Below are 20011 nucleotides of genomic sequence, written 5' to 3'. Positions count from 1 at the left end.
TTGATGGCAAGAGCACGATCCAAGCGAACCGTTGAGAGCACCGGCCCGAGAGCCGGCGAGGGATCCCGGCGAGCGGAGACCGAGGCGGCCGGGGGCGCGGGGGGCTCGGCCCTCTCAGGGGAGCGAAGACAGCAGATCCTCCAGTTCGTGACGGAGAACCTCCCGATGCTGGAGGACATAATCCAGCAAACGAAGGAGAAAGAGGGGGCTGGAAGCGCGCAGACTTCCAAGGCTAAGGGGAAAGAGAAGGAGTTGCCCCCTGACCCTTCGGAGGATGAGTCACGGGATCAGCCCCCCAGGAGGAAACGGCCGCGAATTCCACCTCGTCCGCGACCCTCGGTGGTCGGGGACAGTGAAAGGTACTCCCGTGACAGGTCCGCGGGGAGCCGGTTGAGGAACCCCTCCCCGAGGAAGCCTGTGCGGAATGGGCTTGACCGCTCTTCCGCCCGGTCTGTCAAGAGCCGACCACGGGACCCCCCTCAGCGGAAACCCGTTCAAGACGAGCTCGAACAGATCCTGCGGCCGCGTTTGTAAGAGGACGACTACGCTACTTCGCCCTTTACCCGACAGATAGAGGACTACCCACTACCCCGGAGGTTCAAGATTCCGAACATCGAGATGTACGATGCCTCTACAGACCCGGAAGACCACCTCTCGATTTTCCTGACGCACATGCGTCTGCAAACTGCCGCGGACGAAGTTCGCTGCAAAACTTTCCCTATGTTCCTGAAGGGGAAAGCACGGCTCTGGTTCCAAGGATTGGCGCCGGGGTCTATACGGAATTTTCCCGAGCTGGCTCGACAGTTCGCAGCCCAGTTCGTCTCCTCGAAGACCTACGCGAAAAACGCGACCCACCTGATGTCCATCAGGCAAAGGCCCGACGAGTCGCTGAGGAATTTCATGACCCGTTTCAACGCGGAGAGCTTGCAGGTCAGGGACAAAAACGAAAAAGTGGTAATGGCCGCCTTCATGAACGGGATCAGGGTAGAGGAGCTCTTCTATGATTTGGCCGAGCAGCCTCCCAAAAATTTGGAGCAGCTCCTGACAAGGGCGCACGCGGCTGTCAACGTAGAGGAGGCAGCCCGTCTGAAGAAAGAGTCAGATCGGGGGCTCGGAGAGCGGAGAGGACGGAAAAACCCCCCATGAGGTCCGCACACGGCTTGAAATTGCGAAATTTGAGAGTGCGATGCTCGACCCCAAGAGGTCGGCACGCCTGTTAAAGACGGGGGGCTTGACGCTCAACCCAAGAGATCGGCATGACCGTCTTGAAGGTGTGATGCTCGACCCCAAGAGGTCGGCACGCCGTGACTTACTTTGAGGCAGCTTGTCAAAACCAGGGAGCATGCTGGCTCGGCCCAGGAGGTCGGCACGATTGCCTGAGAATATAATGCTCGATCCAGGAGGTCGGCATGACTGCCTGAAAAATGTGATGCTCGACCCCAAGAGGTCGGCACGTCTGCCAAAATCAGGGAGTTCAACGCTCGACCCAGGAGGTCGGCATAACTGCCTTGGAAATGTGATGCTCGACCCCAAGAGGTTGGCATACCCGCTAAAATCAGAGTTCGACGCTCGACCCGGGAGGTCGGCGTGACTGCCTTCAAAGTATGATACTCGGCCACAAGAGATCGGCACGGCTTAAAATTTTGAAGTCGGAAAGTGCGATGTTCGACCCCAAGAGGTCGGCACGTTGTGCCTTAACTTGAATGAGTTTGTTTGACCCAGGAGGTCGGCAAGGCTCAAATCTTTAAAAGTCGGGGGCTTAAACCATGTCAGTGGCAATTTGATGCTCGGTCCCATGAGGTCGGCACGCATTGATCAAGTTTGTCGAAACTTGGGAGTTTGACGCTCGACCCAGGAGATCGGCGCGGTTTTCTCAGTGACAGCACTGTACCAGAGGTGACCGGGGCAGAGTAGTGCGCGACGCTGGTCTCCTACGTGGCAGAGTATAGATTAGGTCTGCCTGGAAGTCTTACTTAATCTAGGGGCTATTGCAAGGCCCCGTCCTGGGCCTGGACACGTGGCAGCCCAGGTGCGGCCGAGCTGGGCTTTGGCCCCAGGCCCCTGGCAGCCGTCCTGGGCCGTGCTGCTAGGGCTCCTGGAGGGGGCGAACATCCTTCCCGAAGAGGTCGGGGACAATCCCCCTGAGTGCGGGATAGGGGCTATGCTGGGCAGGTCCCGAAACGTACGGAGGTCGGACTTCCGCACAGGTATAAATGATAGAACACATCAACTGTACAAGGTACGCTCACTATTGGCAAATTGCTACCGGCCGTCTATATTTCCCGTGAACTCATCCCGCCGGAAAACTAACTTGATCGTCGGAGCGCTCTCGGGGACAACTCTCGGACCCCCTTTGTTAGCTCACTCTTATCTGTTTTGCAGGCTTGGAGCCAGCTCTTCCATCAGCACCCCGAGCTGATCAGGTCAGCTCGTTCCGGGGAAGTTCCGTGCTTCTTCAGTATGTATGTTTACTAGACAGTCAAGATAACTCTAAATAAGTTTTCACGGTCTTGTTTGGAGTATTTTCATTAAAAAAAAAAAAGAAATCTAACCCGACGACTGGCTAACTATTAGACATGCCACGAACTTATTGCATGCTAAAATAAATTTTCTACTTGTAGGGTTGCCATTACCTTATCCTTGGGCCTGGGAATAAAGAAAAAATAGTTTGAATGGATGAAGTGTTTTTTTAGATGTTTTTCACAAATTACACTGTATCATTGTATCCGTAGATATATTTTTGAATGTTTTTAAAATTTAAAATTCTATTAGGATATTTTTAAAAGTCCGTTGATTTTCGATACCAAAACCATTCCTTCCTCTACTCTCCTCTATCAGCACCATCACTCCTCTCTTCTCCCTTCATCCTCCTACTTTCTCCTCTTCACTCTTCCTTCTCACCCCTCTTCCCTTCTTCCCTTCCCTCTCTTCCCCATTCTTTTTTATCCCTCTCCCTTCATCTCATTCCTTCTCCTTCCCTTCTCTCTCTCCTTTTTACTTCTCCGTAGCCCTCTTCCCATCCCTTCCACCTTCTTTTTTAACTCCCTCTCTTCATCTCATTTCTCTACCTTCCCTTCTTTCTCTCCTACTTCCTTCACTGGCAGCGCTCATCCCATCCCTTCCCCTTTCTCCTGCAACCCCTCTCCCCTTTCTTCATCCCCTCTTCTCTTCGCTCCTCCCTTTCCCCCAATTCTCCTCCCCCCTTCCTCCTTTTCTCGTAGACCCTTAAGTGAGAGGAGGAGAGGGGGAAAGGGAAGGAGGTTGTAGGAGAAGGAAAAGGATGGAATGATAAGGAAAGGGAAAAGGAATAAGGCAGAAAAAGGAGAAGGAAGGTCCTAGAGGAAAAGGAAGAGGGAGGAAAAAGCAGGGAGGTAGAGGAAGAAATAGAGAAAGAAGAAGGAAAAAATAGAGAAAAACGAGAAGGGAAGAGGGAGGAGCAAGGGACAATAACGGGGGTGGAGGAAAGAGGAGGAGATGGGTGGTGGGTGGAGAAAAAAAGAGGTGATAGAATTTATTTTATTTTTTATTTCTTGTGTGTTTTTGTCAAGTGTATTGAAATTGTATTTGAAGTATTATTGAGATACCTTTTTTAGATTGTGTAAATATAGCATTACATCTAGAAAGTAGGATTTTTTTTGGAGTGTATTAATGTAGCGTTGAATTTTTAGAGTGTGTTAATGTAGCATTATATTTGAAAAATAATTTTTTTTTGAAGTTCATTGACGCAGCTTTGTATTTGAATTTTTTTTTTTTGGAAGTTTGTTAATGTAGCATTGTATTTGAAAAATAGATTTAAATTCAACAATAATGCTATACTAAGTTAAACATAACACTGGATTCTTAATCGATTAGTATGGATCTAGGATTAACTTTATATGTGAAGAAGAGGAAAAATAGGAGGCGATTGTAAAGTTTCTTTATCTTTGTCACTTAATTCTTTTAGTCGTATTTTGTATTTTGTTTAGGTGATTATAAGAGCACAGGGAGACGATGCCAAGATAGCACCTGTTCCAATAAGGCATCTTCGAAGTAACAATACGTACCGTCATAAACATTAAAAGCGTAAAACGTACTTGCCAAAAGGTATGCTGGTAGGGCATTTTGGCCACACGAAATGAAGACGATGGAATAGAGCAAAGCAAAGTAAGAAGACAATGGAGTAGAGCAACGGAAAGCGTGATTACCCCCAGGAAAACTGTGACTAACGCTAATCTTTATGCACGCAAACTGCTGAACCTTAAGAAATACAGGAGCATCCTGGTATGGGCATGACTTTTAAGCTCAGGGAAGCTTTGCCTTTAGATTCCGGCTATGAGTAGATGCCTCGCTCAAACGCGTGAAGTAGATGTGACACAGAAGCAGCGCCTTCAAATTCCTAACTCAAAGGCGTTTCCTGTACTTCACTCAAAGGAGTAGGGTATTGAATCACCTGACAAACTCTCTCCTTCACTTTCATGTAATCTAGCTACTCATTTTTCTTCAATATACACATTAATAACTTCAAGGATACTTAAACTTCATATCATTACTTTCAAGCTCTTTTGTTTGTTTTGTTTCTTTTTATCTGATTTATCTTTGCTTCCGCTCTTTTCTTTTCTTTTCTTTTCTTTTCTTTTCATTTCTTCCCCTACACTTTCCTCTAATGCCTGCACCATCTTCGTATCCTCAACTTTCCTTGCGACTTCTGTTACTACAAAGACATATAGCGGATCCTCATTCTTACACAGTACACACGATTTAAGGATTCTCCAAATTTTCATTTGGAGAAAGTAATTTTCATTTGGAGAGAGTTACATTGCAACAGCTAGTGCGTATAACCTGTTCAAATTGACATCTAATAGAATTGAAGGATAAATAACCAACTCTTCAGTCTTCAATACTCACTCTGAAACATAGTTAGCACCTTGGTCTCCAAGTCCTTGACAGAATATGTTATGTACCCATTCAGATTCTTCACTTTGTGAACTCGGCTCAACTGCTCAAGAAATTGATTGTAGGCCGGAATCAGCTTAACCATTATGCATTCAAGAAGTTTCATCCGCAGCTGCTGATCTGGTACCATCCATCCTTCTTGAGTCTGAAGTATATCTTCAAACATACGATTGAAGGTCCTAAACTTCTTTTTCACAGCTCTCGTAGACCTTCCAGGAAAGAAATCAAAATTTAAATCTGATTTTAATCCTTTACCTTTCAAAAAATCGCAGACTTCGCCCCAACTTGTATGGAGATAATCAGCCCTTGCCAGCTCCACTTTTTCACTTAATTTCATCCGCAGGCGAGTGCCAATAAGTTCTCCCAACTCCTCGGAACTTTTAATCATCTCAGAAACAGAGTTAACATTGTTCATCATGAACAAAAAACCCAGAGATTCTTGTCCATAGAAGTTGGACTTGAATTTCAAGTTATACAGTAAAAACTCGATGACTCGAGTTAGATGGCTCTCTATGGAAATTGGCCTTTCATCCATTTCATGTGAACCCACTACTTCAGGAGGATCTCGATCATTGGAGCTTTGGGGTCTAGCCACCAAGTCAATTAAGTCAATGTGACGAATTATGTGTCTAGTTAAGGGGTGAATTCCTCCCCCAGGAAATGGCATCGTCGAAAGCTCACGAAGAACATGTTTCTCTGTAACAGAAAGGATCTTTGTCATTTGCTGTTTCAGTCGGAGCAAAATCTCAGTGGCAAGGCCGCAGATAGCTTTCGCCGGTTGTACATCTTGGTCAAAATATACAATCACTTGTGGAACTAGATTGGTGAGTTCTTGACAAAAGGGCATCAAAATGTCTGGTCTCTGGGGCAATCGGCGGCTGGCTAATAGAGAGTCTGGAAACTCAAACAACTCGGCCGCAGCTCCTACTACTATGGACACAAAACGGCCGTTAGCAGCAGTGTCCTCAGATGTTCCCAGGTCTCCAAATATTTGCTCATAAAAACACTTTTCTAATTTAAAAATGGTGGCTATGCAAAACTTGGCTATTTGCATCCATCCATTGATTTTGTCACTCAACTCATCCAAGCAATTAAAATGACAGACGGTTTGTACATTCAATTTCTCACGCAGTCTCATAAATACCGTGTTGACCGCGTCCTTTCGACGCTCGACATACATCTGAACACAATCCGCCAATTCGTTTCTGGAGGTCAATATTTCTGAAATGCGCCTAAGAGTCTTTATATCTTCTTCACTGAAGACCTTGTGATGGCCCTTATAGTCTTCGTAATGCAATGTCATGCAGGAGCTGTCTGTTATGGAAGCTGATGGAGAAACTGAATTGTTCGAACTCTTCAAGAATTGATCCGCACCAATGGGGTACTTGGGGTTGAATAAGATGTCTTGGAACTGGAGCTTGAGTTGCGAAGAGGGGATTTGGGAAGCCTGCCCATCAAAGATGACTTTGCTTTCACTGTAAAGTGAGAATAGATCTTTTGTCAAATTCATCATACACTCCTCGTTTACTTGGGAAAAAGTTGCAGGAGGGGGTTGTGGAAATGCCGGCTAGGAGAAGTTGTCAGGCAGGGTTTGAAATTGTAACCAAAGGATGGAAGAGTTGGGTAGAAAAGATAGAACGACTTTTGAAAATTGGAATAATTTCAGAGACCTCCCTTGAGGTTTTACCTAATTTCACTTTAGTATCCTTAAAGTTTCAGAAATATCATTTACCTCCCTTGTTGGTAAATGAGACTTCTAATCATCCTAACTGCATATAAATTGACAAAATTATTCTTACTAGTTTAATCATTCTTTAGGCAAACAAATACGAAAGAGAAAACCAAATTGCAATGGCTATTTTAACCATTTTTCATTTTTGCACTTAAAGAATTTTAGTTATTTAATCTTTTTATGTCAACCAATTATTAAATTGTCTTTGATAGTATAATAACTATTTAAGCAAATAGCATATGTAACAAAAAAATTAAGTCTATCAAGACAACAACTACTCGAATAATTATATTTGAATTTAATCACCCTTATTCTTCCAAATTTCGATACCCTCTATATGAATTTTATATTAAATCACCCTTACTATGTTACGGGAAAAAAGTTGGGAAGTGAAAATGCTTAACATCTCCCCTACTTTTGTCTTTTTATGCCAATTCTATATTTGCTCTCACTATTTTTTTTTTTTAAAAAACTTTATGCAAAAAAGAGTTCGGAAAAAAAAATAAAATCTATAAGATTTTGGTGATTCTAATTATTATTTTTCCCTAAACATACCCCCTCCCTTGACTTTTGGTCTTTCTATGTCAACCTTATATCAAATTATCCTAATTATGCTAACCATCATATATGCAAAAAAAGGAAGATAATAAATCTAAATTTATAAAAAAAAAGTGTAATCTAATAATTGTTGTATGCAAACATCTCTTCTTGCCACATTTTTAGTTTTCACATGCTAGTTTTTAATTAAAGTTTCTTTGGTTATTCTAACAATTATATAAGGGAAAAAAAAGAAAAAGCCAAAAATAGAAAGAAAATACTATTCTATCATTTATTGTAGCACTTAACACTCTATTCTAATCTTGTTTAGTTCTCCCATGCAAATATATGTTAGAAATTAATTTGGTTAAAATTTCAAGATAAGACAACATAAAGGGATAAAATTGGAACAAAAATAAATCTCACTCTGTATCTCTCTTTTTAAATAATTATTTTAAGAATATTTTCATGGTGTAGGGATGAGTTTGTTATAAAGATATGATTTTAGAATCAAGTAATATTAAACAAAATCTTAGAGGAGATTTTGGAAAATATCCCTATATTCCGTATGTATAGGCCCCAATAACAAGACAAATGATGGCAGCATTGGTGGCCACCATCAAGCCTTTAACTGTTGATGGGATAGGAGGTTAATATAAATTTGTTTCAAAAAATTCATACAATATATCAATTTGATTTGGTGATGGTTTAATTTCCTTTGATTGCTTCTTATCTCTTCAGGTCCATCCCTCTACCTAATTTAGAATAGATTAGGATACACTCTATAATTATCGCGTCTCAGAGAAAAAAAAAATTGACAGCGGTGGCACCAGTCGCGCGGGAAGAAATGAGAGGTGGGGTCTACTGCTACATTCACACCTGGCAAGACAACAGTTCATGGTCTGGATTTGCCGCAAGCGATTGGGTTGATTTGGAGCATTCATTTGACAATATTTTTAGGGATAATTTCACAAACCTCCCCTGAGATTTCTGACACTTACACTGAGACCCCTCTAGGTTTTAAAAATTTCACCTAGCTCCCTTGCTTTTCAAATTTTGGTAACAATTCAGTCCAATTAGGATTAAAATATTACTATCATGATAGAGATGACATTTTTATTCCATGAATACCCTCTTCCTCTTTATATTAGTACAAGATTGCAAGTTATTAAAAAGATTGAGATGATTATCAAAGTTGAGAGGATATAAATGCAATTCAGAAATTTTGATGCAGTACATGGAGACATCTTCAGTATGTTAACAGGAAGAGCCAACGGCAACTTGCAATCTTCTAATGGCCAGATTTTGTATACCTCCAACTGCATATAAACATCAGAAGTGCAAAGTATATCCTCAAGCCAAAAGATTGTGAGGAGGAAGAGTATATCCTCATTGTTTTGCAGGAGCATTAACAGAAGGCTATAGTGAAAACATTTATCAGATCTTATGCATGGCCCCTTGATCCACCATCGACAAATAATTTGTGCAATGACTCTAAAGGATTGCTACAAGGACTCTTACGGTGAATTTGTGCAACAGCTCTTACGGATTGCTACAATCCTCATTGTGAATTTGTGCAATGACTCTTACGGATTGCTACAAGGATTCGGTGACGGTGACGTGCTATAAAGTATCAACAAATAATTTTTATTTTAAAAGGAATTAAAAAACTTGAAAAAAAATTGCTGGCCAAAATTTGTAGTAAAAACTTAAAAATTATTCACATGACCATCATATGAGAAATTAGTCATAATTTATTATAGTTACTGGCTAGAAGTATTTTTTTTTAAATTTTTAAAAATAATTAATTGCTGGCACATGACTCGATTTTGACAGTAGCATTCGATAAAAATCAGTTTATTAGAACTAAATATGCATGAAACTAAAATATTTGGAACTATATTTATTTTCATCCAAAATTTAGTAACTAAAAGCGTTCACGTTCCAAATATTCGGAGCCAAAATTGTAATTCTTCCAAAATAGTATTTATCTATCAAATTCGGCTTTGCTTCTGACCTTATATATTGGGTCAAGAATGTAGTGCCAACTTGGTAGCGTTAATAAAAATCCCCTGCTTCAATGATGCAAATAAATTAGCTGAAAAAAGAAAAATCAAAGTCAATCATCAAAGCTTTGCACGACTCAACCCATCAAATTTTGCTTTGTGCTGCTGGGTGAGAGATTTGGATTGGATAAAAATCATAAAATAAAGGACGACACAACAACTTTGATCCGAATGCCAGACTAAAGATGGCTGGACATTTGAAGATGTAATTACCAATGTCAAGATGCATTTGTCATCCAAGTTACCGTTAGTCATCTAACCAACCTCTAAGGATAATTTGGTAATTTCAGCACTATTCATGTCAGCAATGGACCCCAATACTCTGCCAGGGGAGCTAGCTGAAATATTTAAAACCTGGAGGGGTCTCAGTGCAAGCGTCAGAAACCTCAGGGGAGGTTTGTGAAATTATCCCATATTTTTATATGGCACACTTTCAATTTTGTCCAATTCTTTGTGAACTAGGAGGCAATAACGCGCTTCGCGCGATAGTAATGTAAAATGCCCATTCCATTTCTGAAGTAATAAAAATAACATTTTATTTAGAAATGTACATTTTTTAGTATATATATACCATGAGTCTGAAGGTTTGTTGATATTTCTTGGCTACGAACTTTCATGGAAGTTGCTAAATTTCTAAATTTAATGGAAGTGCTTTGGAACTTCCAAAGCCTGAATTTCTAAATTTGCTAAACTTTGCTAAACTTCCAAAGTCTGAAATGCAAATTTAAATTTCTAAATTTTTAATAGGAACTTCCAAACTCTGAAGTTTTGTTAATGCAAATTTAATGGAGCATTTTTCTAAATTTAATATATACCAGCCATTTGTTTTTTGTAACCAAAGGTAGGATCAACTTTATTGCTAAACATCAAAGTTTAATAAGTAATGCCGTTGGAACATCCATTATGAAAGCTTCAATCGTTAAACAACAGTAGGAACTTGCTAAACATTAAATTTGCAGTGCTTTGGAAGCATTTTTCTAACCAGAACTTTTTTCCATTAAGAACATAAATACAACAAATGCCGTGCATTGCGTTGAAGCAGAATCAGCGTAAATCAGATGTGCCATCAAATGGAAAATGCAAACTGCCATGGAAACAACTTCTCTATTCCTTTGCGGTCAAACACCAGCACAGCAAAGGGAGTCTTGGATTGTGGAATAAAAAGCAATATCTGGCCATTGTTTAGATCATGATCAATAAAAAAACGGTTTCAGTTTTGATCAAAACATCTATCGGTCATACCAACATGATAATATTTATGACCATTCATAAGAGTTATAGTCAGCGTACTATCTTCATTTAGCCTTAGATTCGCAAATTCTGGCAGATCCTATAAATGTATGAAAAAAAATTGTGATAAGTAAATACACATATGTACAAAAGAAAGAGAGTTAATAAGGTTAGAGAATGCAAAACTATACCAGCTTTGATAGATAAAATTGATAGAAGCAATTGAATGTAGTCCAGTCATGTTTTAGGAATGGATTCATAGATGAGACAATACGATGGAGAACTGATTCTGAGATTTCATGATCTGTTTATAAAGTAACAAAAGAAACCATATCAGCCATAATAAATACCGTCTAAGCAAAAAATATATATATAGTGGTAGTAATAAATACCGGATTCTAGGACCTCATGAATTGTCCTTAGTCCTTGTAAGGAAGTAATGGTAGTAAAATAATCCTTTCATCATGGTTGTTGCTCATCTTCTCAGCGAATTTTCGTCTTTGGAGGCCAGAGATGCTTGAAATACACAAAAGTGAAATTCAATAAGACACTTCACACTAAAAATGACATTACTTGTTTTGTATATAAGAATGACATTAATTGTTGCGTGTATAAGAAGTCATTTTGTTTTAGACACTAACAATTATGATATACCCAACATTTTTATAGGTTATTATACAAACGTCATAAAAAGAAAACCAAGACCTAAATTGTGGAACTGATTATAAATTAATTACTGTCGAAAGTATATTTAAACTATTAATCTAATCTAGGATGAACACAAAAAAATGAAAAAGTAATGTGCAAAAAAAAGGTGGCCAAAGAATTGAACTTATTTCAGAAATAATGAACCAAATAAAGAATCAATCTTAGGAAAGCTGTATGGTCTCGTCTTACATTAATTTCAACTTTGTTCTCTATATGATTTCTTGATTCTTTACCCCAAAGTCTTTCTCTCCCATCAAGAATGCTTCAGAAATTATATGATCAATACATACCTAGCTGTTACAGAATGGCAACAAACTGAAATGGCAACAACCTAGCTATTACAGAATTTCTGTGCTTGAGTCCTCTAACAACTATAACTACATAATACACATTAACTAAAAAACATCCAATGAAACTGCACTCATAATCAAACGACAATGCCTAACATAGGACAGCAGATTCCTTCCTCTTTACTGCTTAGCCACATGAGCAGTCAGTTCAGCATTCTGCAGCAAAAAATCAGAAGCATAATCATAAAATGCATAGGCATAAATAACCAATGAATTCCTAGTCTGCATACACTATTTATTCAGTCAAAAGCATTCAAAATCATTCAAGAAGAATAAGTGTAATCATTCAAAACAGCACTCACACAAGTAACTTATGAAGATGCCTTTATACACAATGCACCGAAGCAAAAGTAACATCTCGCAGAAAGAACCAAACACAGAAGAACATCATTTACAGGATATAAAACAGCATTTGTCAAAGTCTGAAACAAAAAGAAATCTCTAATACAATTCATCTTGCTTTAGCATTCCAATTGATCACTTTCAGAAAAATGAGCCAAAATAATAAATTTCCACGAACAATAGAATAAGTTAGTATAACGAAGAAATCATAATCTCAAATTCAAAGGCAAAAAACAAAAAAAAAAAAAGAACCCTTGTTTTGACAAATATAACAAGTATGATAAAAAACTGACAAATGTCGTCATGGAGCGGAAGCCATTTCAAATTCAGTTAAGGAAAAATAACTGATACAGCCTTTTTTTTATTGTTTCCATCCCACACATCAACATAACCATCACAACCTCAAGTAGCAAATGTACCATAGCTACAAATCAAAATCAGTTTTGAGACAGATTTTGGCAAAAAGGTCAAGGTATTCAATCAATAGATAATTGTAATAGATCCAACTCAATCACTCAATATATCTAGAGTTGATAAATCAAGCACATAGGCTTATAAATCATTCATGGATACATTGACATTATAAATCATTCTCTTTTGTTTGTTCTATTCCAACTCAATCATTGACATAGCTACCTTAAGAATACATGGATCGGCTCCACTTATCAAGTTCAAAAAAACAGATGTTTCCTAAAGACGCATAGTTATGAAGAGAAGCTTGAAGGTCGTGATTGCCTGGGGAATATCTAGAGTTGAAAATTGGAAATCAGGAAAGATAAATTCAGGTTCGATCGCTTATTCGTAAGCTGTTAAAGTTTTGAACTGTCCCCATAATTGATTGTTTTTGCCTTGTTTCTGCAATTATCTCTCATATTTGTTTACAGTAAGCACCATCACATCAAGTAAAGAACACTTCTCTTGCACCCTATATCAATCTGACATGATTCCATCTGGTACTGAGACTACCAAAACCCAAGCTCGTAGCCCAAAGAACCTACAACACTTTGTTCACCATAGCTGAAGACATACTTGGAACAACTAAGGTACCATATACTTTCTTTTTTTTTTTCAGTGCATAGGCAGACACAAACATATAGAGTTATAATAAATCACACACACCTCAAACAAAAGAGAAATGAATTCTTTCATATCTTGATAAACGCTTCAAATGTATACTAATCCTATGAACAACCAAGTAAAATGACATTGATATGGTATGAAGAGACATACACATCAGCTTGCATGTACACTTCAGAACCAAGATTGATCAATGTCCTCAGACTGGTTACACTATTTTTCTCCAATGTCTCTATATTTCTTTTCCAATCAGAGCTACAAGAAGTTAAGAGAAAAAAAAGTAAAGAAGCATTGCAGGTCAAAGGGAACTTGTGCAAAGAAGTAGGAGTCAGAGCAATAAAGGTGAATAGTATCAATACCCAAATGCAAGAAAACTTAAAAGGATACAAAACTTTCTGTTGTTCAAATACCTCGTTCCTGCAAAAGAGATACCCAGAATATTAGAAATTTGGCATATAACAGAAATTCTGTCTCCAAATTCGCAACTTAATAGTGGAATATTAAACAGAAAGTAGGTAAGTACTCCCAAGCTGTTCAATATATTTCTTATCTGCATTGGCTAGGCGATCTTGAAACTGCGCCCACTCACTTCTGCATCTCTCTCTTACCTACCAAATTAGATAGAAAAGAATTCAAGCTAGTTACTTGACGTTTGGACAAATCTAATGAAATTCAGTTCAATGCAAAATCATGCAATTCAAACAGAGTGCAGATATAAGACCTATGAATCCTAATTTAAACATGATTGTTAGAATGTAGGTGATATAGAATAACTCAGATTACCATAAAATTGGATGAAGAAGCTTTCAGAGTTGACTTTTGCAAAAAAAATGAAGGACAAAGAAAAGGCCTCAGTAAAAAAATATACAGAAAGGTTGAAATGGAAACCGAACAAGTAACAGCTTACATACCCCTTGCCAAGGAGCTTTTCCATTTTCAGATTGACCCTAGAATCAACGAAGCTGAAGCTGTTAGCATCATTATCAACAAAACAAATCTAAATGAGGGGAAACCAGATCAAGGGACAAGTAGGATAATTGACGTGGAAGAAAAAAATGTAAATAAGGGGGTTGCTGCTAAAAAGTTGCTTATATTATAAATGAAGAACCATTTGCTCAAAAATGGAAATTAAAGTTGAACAGAACAACATTTGCAAACAACTAAACTTCATTATTTTAATCACCTCTAGGAAAAGGAAAAGCAAGTCCCGATGGTTGTAATAAAGTAGTTAACTGACCTGACTTCCCAGAGAAGGAATAACTTGATGAACTATCCACTGAGAGTCAACCACATCAATTTTCTCATGTGCAGGCTACACAGGCAAAATACACTTACAATGAAACTGATAATACGCAGACATCCATTTGAAATAAATACATGTTTTCTAATTTTATCTGTTTTACATGCCACTGCCCGCAGATCTCTCCTTCCAACAGGAATATGAAAAGCAGGTAGACAAGCCTTCTTTTCTAAATCTTTCAAATAATATTGTGATAAGAAACAAATAAAACCACTGACCTCCACACATCTCCTTAGCGCAAAATCCAATCCCCAACCATGCACCAAATCATTCTAGGAATGTTATTGAAAGTAAAAAATCAGTGTGAGCTCTAAGCTGGAAAGAACCAAGGCTAATGAGAGCAGCTAAAAGCAAAAATAGTTGGAGGTACAACAAGGCTTAAAACATACGTATACAAAAGACAAAGTTAGAGAAGGGAACCTGAATCGTATGCCAAACACATCGCCAAGCATCCCGCGAGAAAACAGGAGCCATAATTTCCACAAAGCTGAATTCAAAAAGGAAAAACACAAGGAAAATTAGTTGAAGGTAAATGTTGAAGCCACCCCGATCTTTTATACTTTTCTTCACTATATATCTCCATTTTAAGGGCCTGAGCATAAATCATGGGTCATAACTCAACCTACAAACACTACCATAAAATCAAAATTTTCAACAATAAGACGTGCTATTGCTATGAGATGTCTTGTGGCTAAGCTCTTCTATTTGGCAATGGTCAACCTGATGAAGAAATATGACCATCAGAGAAAGTGAGCTTCTTGTTTCTGGCAATTTCAACTTCCAAGACATGTAAATAAACAATAGTTTCCCAAGACAACATTTTTGTTGTTTTTCAGTTTAATATTATTATTTTCTTGGGTTAAAGAGATTGACCTTCGGAAAACCAAACAATCAATCTCTGGAAAATTTAAATCTTTGGAAAACCAAACAATCACTCGGAAGAGAAAAAACAAATCCTTTTCAAGTTTGGATTATAAGAAAATAAAAACAAGAAAAACAAACTGCATGGCTCCCAAATTGCCACTCAGTCAATCAAAAGAACAATGTATCAGTTCAGAACTACAAAATTCAATCTATTATGATAAGTGAACCCTGCTCAATTACAATACAATCTCATCTCATACTACCTGGGGTCAGTAACTTGCTACCATCTTCTTTCCCGCAGGTGTCTCTAATACCAGAAAATTAATGTTTCTTCCATTTCTCTCCTTTTTGAATGCGAAGAATTAGCATAAAAGTCCTTAAAAAGTTATTCATAAAGAGGTTAACATATTTAGTTAACTCTACACTCATGACTGTAAGCGTTGGCAGATTTATTAGTTTCAGATACTAAATGATCCTCAGATATCCATTAAATATAGAAGAGATAAAAAATTCAGACAAAACCAGCAATTCTAAAGCCCAAACTGCTAGCCGAAAAATTGTGGAATTTTACACAAATTATACCAAAACCCCCAATTCTCTTATAGCTAAATATAATAAATTACCAAAATTTACGAAACCCACAATGGGTATTAGGGCAAAATAATTCCCAAGGTCGGTTTTTTTCTTGAAGTGGTTCGATTATTAAAGAGGGGAAACAACAAAAGAGAACAAGATTTCCTAATGTTGTGCACCAATTAAGGACGATACACTATTACTCCGTTGAATGTAGATAGAAATTCAGATTAATTGAAACAAAAGAAAAAAGAGCGAGAGAGAGAGAGAGAGATTGAGATATTGAGAGAAGGAAGAAAGTTGAAGAAAATATACCTCCGGTTGCGAGGTTATTCTCGGTCTGAAGAACCTCCGGGAGATGAGGCACTTGTGATACTGGGTGTCGGAGAGGGAGATGCCCAATTCCATTTCATTTCTGACCTGAGTGAATGCCCTGAAGACGGAGACGGAGAGGAGACGTAGCTTAGCCAACGGCGGTTGATCTAGACAACCGAAACCCTGAGAACGCGAAGGACAGAGGTTTGACAGGCCTTTGGCGGCTCGAGAAAGGAAACAAAGAAAACAGGAAAAAACATCAGTTTCAGGCGAAGGATCAAGCAGAAAGGTTACAGCAAAGTATGCATCTAACCGGAAAGGAAGAAAGACCCCAAGGCCACAGCTCTAGGTCAGTTAAGCTAGCCAACGAGCGGGGACCGTACCAGTGGTGGGTGACGACGAACCTGGGAACACCGAAACCTAAACAACAAGGAATGAAGAGAACCGGATATTTTAGCAGGCTCGTGCACCAGGACGCAGAGCAGGCGGATAAGCAAGAGAGAAGCACTGTCCAAAAGAAGCAGACAGAAAACGCAGCGGCAAGAAAAATCACGTATTAGCACCAGATAGAGAAAGAAGCTTTTAATGCGCAGCAGGAGGCACATGGAGTACCAGCAGAGGAGAAGAGCCGCGCGATGCGCGAAGAAAAACAACGCTCTCAATCACATGCGCGGCACGTGAGAGGACGACGAAAACTTCCAGGTCATCACAGCCCTTCGGCTCTTTATCTACTTATGTTGAAAAAAAATGGCATGGAGAGGAGTCAATTGTACAGTACAATTTCGGGTGCAGTTGCACTACATTTTCTCCCATAGAGATTTGGAAAGGCCACCTCTACTGTCTACTCCATCAGTGTGTGTGCATTGCCCTTACAGTACCTTCTTCTTTTGGTTGGTAGACGAGTTTTTTTAGATTTTTTTTTTTTGAAAATATACTACTGTAATTTACTTATGGTAGAATTTGTAAAAAAAAAAAAAAAAAAAAAAAAAAAAATTTAAAGATGCTATTGTAATTAAAGTTATTAAAAAACAAGTGAAAAAAAAATTTGGCAAAAATCCTGTTTGCCAAATAGGGGTATATTATATATGCGTGTGCGTGAAGAAACTGAAACAATCAAAGGGATATTTAGCTTAACTTCACGTTGAATAGAATAGTGCTAAAACAAAAAGTTGCAAAATGTGTAAAGGATAATACTTGAATATAATATATGTTTGAATTCCAGTAAAGAAGTGCGAAATTGACACATGATGGATTCAATACTTTGACGTGACACCAAATGCTGCTGCTAGTAGGTGAAAAAGGAAATCAACTCAACTTCGGAGTTCGGACTCAGGAGAGTTGCTGGGAAGTGAAATGATGATATCATATCATCATCAAGTAGGGTAGCGTAGGTTGCTCCTCTCGTACGAATTTGTTACAGAACAGTAGTTTTCTTTCAAGTGAATGAGGAGATGGTCCGTCCGTCGAAGACTTCTACCGTAATAGGATTGGGAAGTCATTTACTATTATGATGCGAAGTTAATTCATGCCGCCACACAATAATAATTATAAAACGAACGTAATTCGATTTCCACCATTTAAACCAAACAAATTCCACAAGGAATTCTTTGTAATTCATTTCTTATTTGGGTAGAAATTGCTGGTTTTTAAACTATAAAATTCCCGGCTGAGAAGCCTCTTAATTTATATTCCCATAATTATCGACCAAAACAAAGACCACAACCCACTACTTCCCCACGGTCCCTACACGCATGTGAACAAACACAGAGATGTTCGCATCACTGTATTTAATGCTTAAACTCCGGATTGGAAATTACGCATTTCGTCTATCATCTCCTCCTCCATTTCTCGCTGCCCTTTTCTCTGATTTTGTCCCTTTCCCCTCTCTCTCTCTCTCTCTGGGCATGGTGGTGGTTGAGTTTATAGGTTGTCGTCGGTTACAAAATCATAAGATGTAGAAAACAACGTTTGTATTGCCCATTTTAAATATTCAGAGAGAGGGGACAGCAGAATATCAGCGAGAGAGACACAGAGAGAGAGGTAAATGAAAAAAGGTATGGAGATTGCAAGAATCAGGGAGTTGCTGCTTCTTTGGTGTAGAGCTCGAAGCACCCGTGTGGCCCTTGTGGGTGGAAACCACACCGCTGCCAGATTTTGCACCCGCTAAATCCCTCTTTCCATCCCCCTTGGCTTTGATTTTTTTCCTGATTATCAATTATAATTAAGATTTCTTGATTTTGGGCTTTATTATTGCTCAAAAGTCTGCATCTTTGCTCACAGCTTTTTTGGTGAAGGTGCATTGGAGGATTAGTAGTTGAAAAAAGTTGCACGAAGATCAAAAATCGTTCTTTTTTGTTGTGAAAACATGGAATTGGCTCAAGGGTATAGAACCAGCGCCGGCATCAAGGCGAAGGAGCCGAATGGTGGTGGGACGGGATTGAATTCCCATACCCTTTTGGTAATTAAGCTGCCTGATTCGCAGGTTTTGCAGATTGTATCCAGGTCGTTGTTTTTGGCAATCATTTTGCTCACATTGCCTTCAATTGGCTCTGTTTTAAGAAGCTCTTCCAATGCTTCTAAGGTGAACTCTGATCTGGCTAATTTCAAAATATTGCCTGTTCTTTTTCGTGATTTGGCCGACGAAGGCCTGATCAAGAGGGGTCAGAAAGGCCTCATCGTGGGTTCTAGCCTTGATGATTTGATGAAAGATTTGGACTTCGTGAGTGACAGTGATAATATTGTGGCCTCTGAAACCAGCTTGGAGGACTCCATTCCGAATGAAACTTTTGATTTCGTTTTCAGCTTCAGCTTCAAGAATGCTGATTCCGTCGACCGCGTTCTGAAGAATGGCGGCATTGTGATCACAAAGTTGAGCAATGATCCTTCAAGATTGATGCAACGACAATCAAATTATAGGATTGTGTATCTGCGACGGTTTGAGAATACCATGGTTGCAATGAGGAAAATTAGCAGTAAAGATGGCTTCACTAATTCAGCCAAAAGGTCGATCCCTTGTGGGATCGCACAAGACGCCAGGAAAATGGCATTGAAAGGCTTAGAGGATGCTTTGCTCGAGCCTCCCAGAAGGACATTGTTGAAGTACTCGAGAGATGAAATGAGGAAAATCAAATTCCTTCCTCATCTGTTAGGGGACTCCCACTCCCTGGCAAGTTATAGACGAAGGATCTTGATTTCAGATGACAAAAATGGTTTTGAAGGTTGGTTTCACAACAACTATCCAACCGAAAACCAACACTTTGAGACATACAATCTAGAGATTACTGCAGAAAAATTGTCATCAAGAAGCATGGTGAATCCTGCTGCTGGGATATCAGGTTGGCTGAAGAATAATGTGAGGCAAGAAGACTTCGTTGTAATGAAGGCAGAAGCACAAGTTGTTGATGAGATGATGGAGGAGAAGACAATCTGCTTGGTGGATGAGTTGTTCTTAGAGTGCAAGAACCACTTTCAAGATGATGGAGTGGGAGACGAAAATGAAAGCAAGAGGGCCTATTGGCAGTGTTTAGCTTTGTACGGAAGCTTGAGAGATCAAGGGGTTGCCGTGCATCAATGGTGGAATTGATTGCAATCTAGCGACCTTTTGGATGTCTGATTATGTTGCACCTTGTTTCTGGAATTTCATGGATTTGAATTGGCAGGGAAAGTGGCCTAAAATCTTATTGGCCGCTTGATTTTCTGTCTCTGATTCTGTGCCAATTGTGTTTTAAGGAATTTGATACATGTAAAGCGTATTGTCTGCTTTGCCAGATTAATCAAAGATGCTGGTACTAAGAATATTCCGAATTTTCCATTGCAGCAAAGAATCATTTCCCCGTGCCTATTTTGTGTTTACTGCCAGAAGCCCTGGCTGTGGGTTTTCTTCATTTTTTGGCAAATCAACCGCATTAGACCTGGAGTTTACATACTTATTTTTTTAGAGCGAGCCTGAGATTGCAAATACATGATAACACTAATATAGAAAAAA

General features: G+C 39.1%; 4 protein-coding genes and 1 long non-coding RNA gene across 16 annotated transcripts; 3 read left to right on the top strand and 2 right to left on the bottom strand.

Moving 5' to 3' along the window:
* The first annotated feature begins 618 nt into the window (after positions 1–618).
* LOC140035546 (uncharacterized) lies at positions 619–1146 on the top strand. The gene has a single exon (XM_072076809.1). It carries the CDS (start codon positions 619–621, stop codon positions 1144–1146), a length of 528 nt encoding a protein of 175 aa, XP_071932910.1.
* A 1476-nt stretch (positions 1147–2622) lies between these two features.
* LOC140035172 (uncharacterized) lies at positions 2623–4520 on the top strand. Its single transcript, XR_011839131.1, has 2 exons — positions 2623–3501; positions 3966–4520. It is a non-coding gene; the product is annotated as an uncharacterized lncRNA (long non-coding RNA).
* A 353-nt stretch (positions 4521–4873) lies between these two features.
* LOC113724025 (exocyst complex component EXO70C1-like) lies at positions 4874–6442 on the bottom strand. Its single transcript, XM_027246977.2, has one exon. The coding sequence runs from the start codon at positions 6440–6442 to the stop codon at positions 4874–4876; it is 1569 nt and encodes a 522-aa protein (XP_027102778.2).
* A 3777-nt stretch (positions 6443–10219) lies between these two features.
* Positions 10220–16633, bottom strand: LOC113726600 (uncharacterized). 12 transcript variants are annotated; one of them, XR_011839126.1, is made up of 13 exons: positions 16340–16624; positions 16027–16250; positions 14695–14761; positions 14493–14546; positions 14212–14286; positions 13886–13921; positions 13758–13790; positions 13498–13582; positions 13334–13391; positions 13128–13229; positions 10890–11013; positions 10689–10801; positions 10220–10597 (listed from the first exon to the last, which is right to left on the bottom strand). XR_011839126.1 is itself a non-coding variant. In XM_072074992.1 (10 exons), the coding sequence occupies exons 2-10, from the start codon at positions 14746–14748 to the stop codon at positions 11699–11701; spliced, it is 510 nt and encodes a 169-aa protein (XP_071931093.1). In that variant the 5' UTR covers positions 14749–14761; positions 16027–16616; the 3' UTR covers positions 11345–11698. The 12 variants fall into 12 exon arrangements, 3 of the variants coding, with proteins under 3 accessions (XP_071931093.1, XP_071931094.1, XP_071931095.1); XR_011839127.1 differs by having other exon boundaries at positions 16027–16241; positions 16340–16623; XR_011839124.1 differs by having other exon boundaries at positions 10220–10438; positions 10558–10597; positions 16027–16621.
* Positions 16634–18391: 1758 nt separating this feature from the next.
* On the top strand, positions 18392–19609 carry LOC113724020 (uncharacterized). Its single transcript, XM_027246973.2, has one exon. It carries the CDS (start codon positions 18392–18394, stop codon positions 19607–19609), a length of 1218 nt encoding a protein of 405 aa, XP_027102774.2.
* The last annotated feature ends 402 nt before the right edge of the window (positions 19610–20011 follow it).

This window comes from Coffea arabica, chromosome 2c (assembly GCF_036785885.1).
Source record: "Coffea arabica cultivar ET-39 chromosome 2c, Coffea Arabica ET-39 HiFi, whole genome shotgun sequence".
Classification (NCBI taxonomy): Eukaryota; Viridiplantae; Streptophyta; class Magnoliopsida; order Gentianales; family Rubiaceae; genus Coffea; species Coffea arabica.
This window is presented reverse-complemented; position numbering and strand designations above follow the sequence as displayed.

Bases quoted from the DNA above. Each gene is read 5' to 3' on its own strand.
- LOC140035546 (XM_072076809.1), top strand. From the start codon at position 619: ATGTACGATGCCTCTACAGACCCGGAAGACCACCTCTCGATTTTCCTG.
- LOC113724025 (XM_027246977.2), bottom strand. From the start codon at position 6,442: ATGAATTTGACAAAAGATCTATTCTCACTTTACAGTGAAAGCAAAGTC.
- LOC113726600 (XM_072074992.1), bottom strand. From the start codon at position 14,748: ATGGCTCCTGTTTTCTCGCGGGATGCTTGGCGATGTGTTTGGCATACG. The intron at 13,583-13,757 runs GTAATCTGAGTT...CTAATTTGGTAG, and splicing joins CTTCTTCATCCAATTTTATG to GTAAGAGAGAGATGCAGAAG. The intron at 13,230-13,333 runs GTATTGATACTA...AACTTCTTGTAG, and splicing joins TTAAGTTTTCTTGCATTTGG to CTCTGATTGGAAAAGAAATA.
- LOC113724020 (XM_027246973.2), top strand. From the start codon at position 18,392: ATGGAATTGGCTCAAGGGTATAGAACCAGCGCCGGCATCAAGGCGAAG.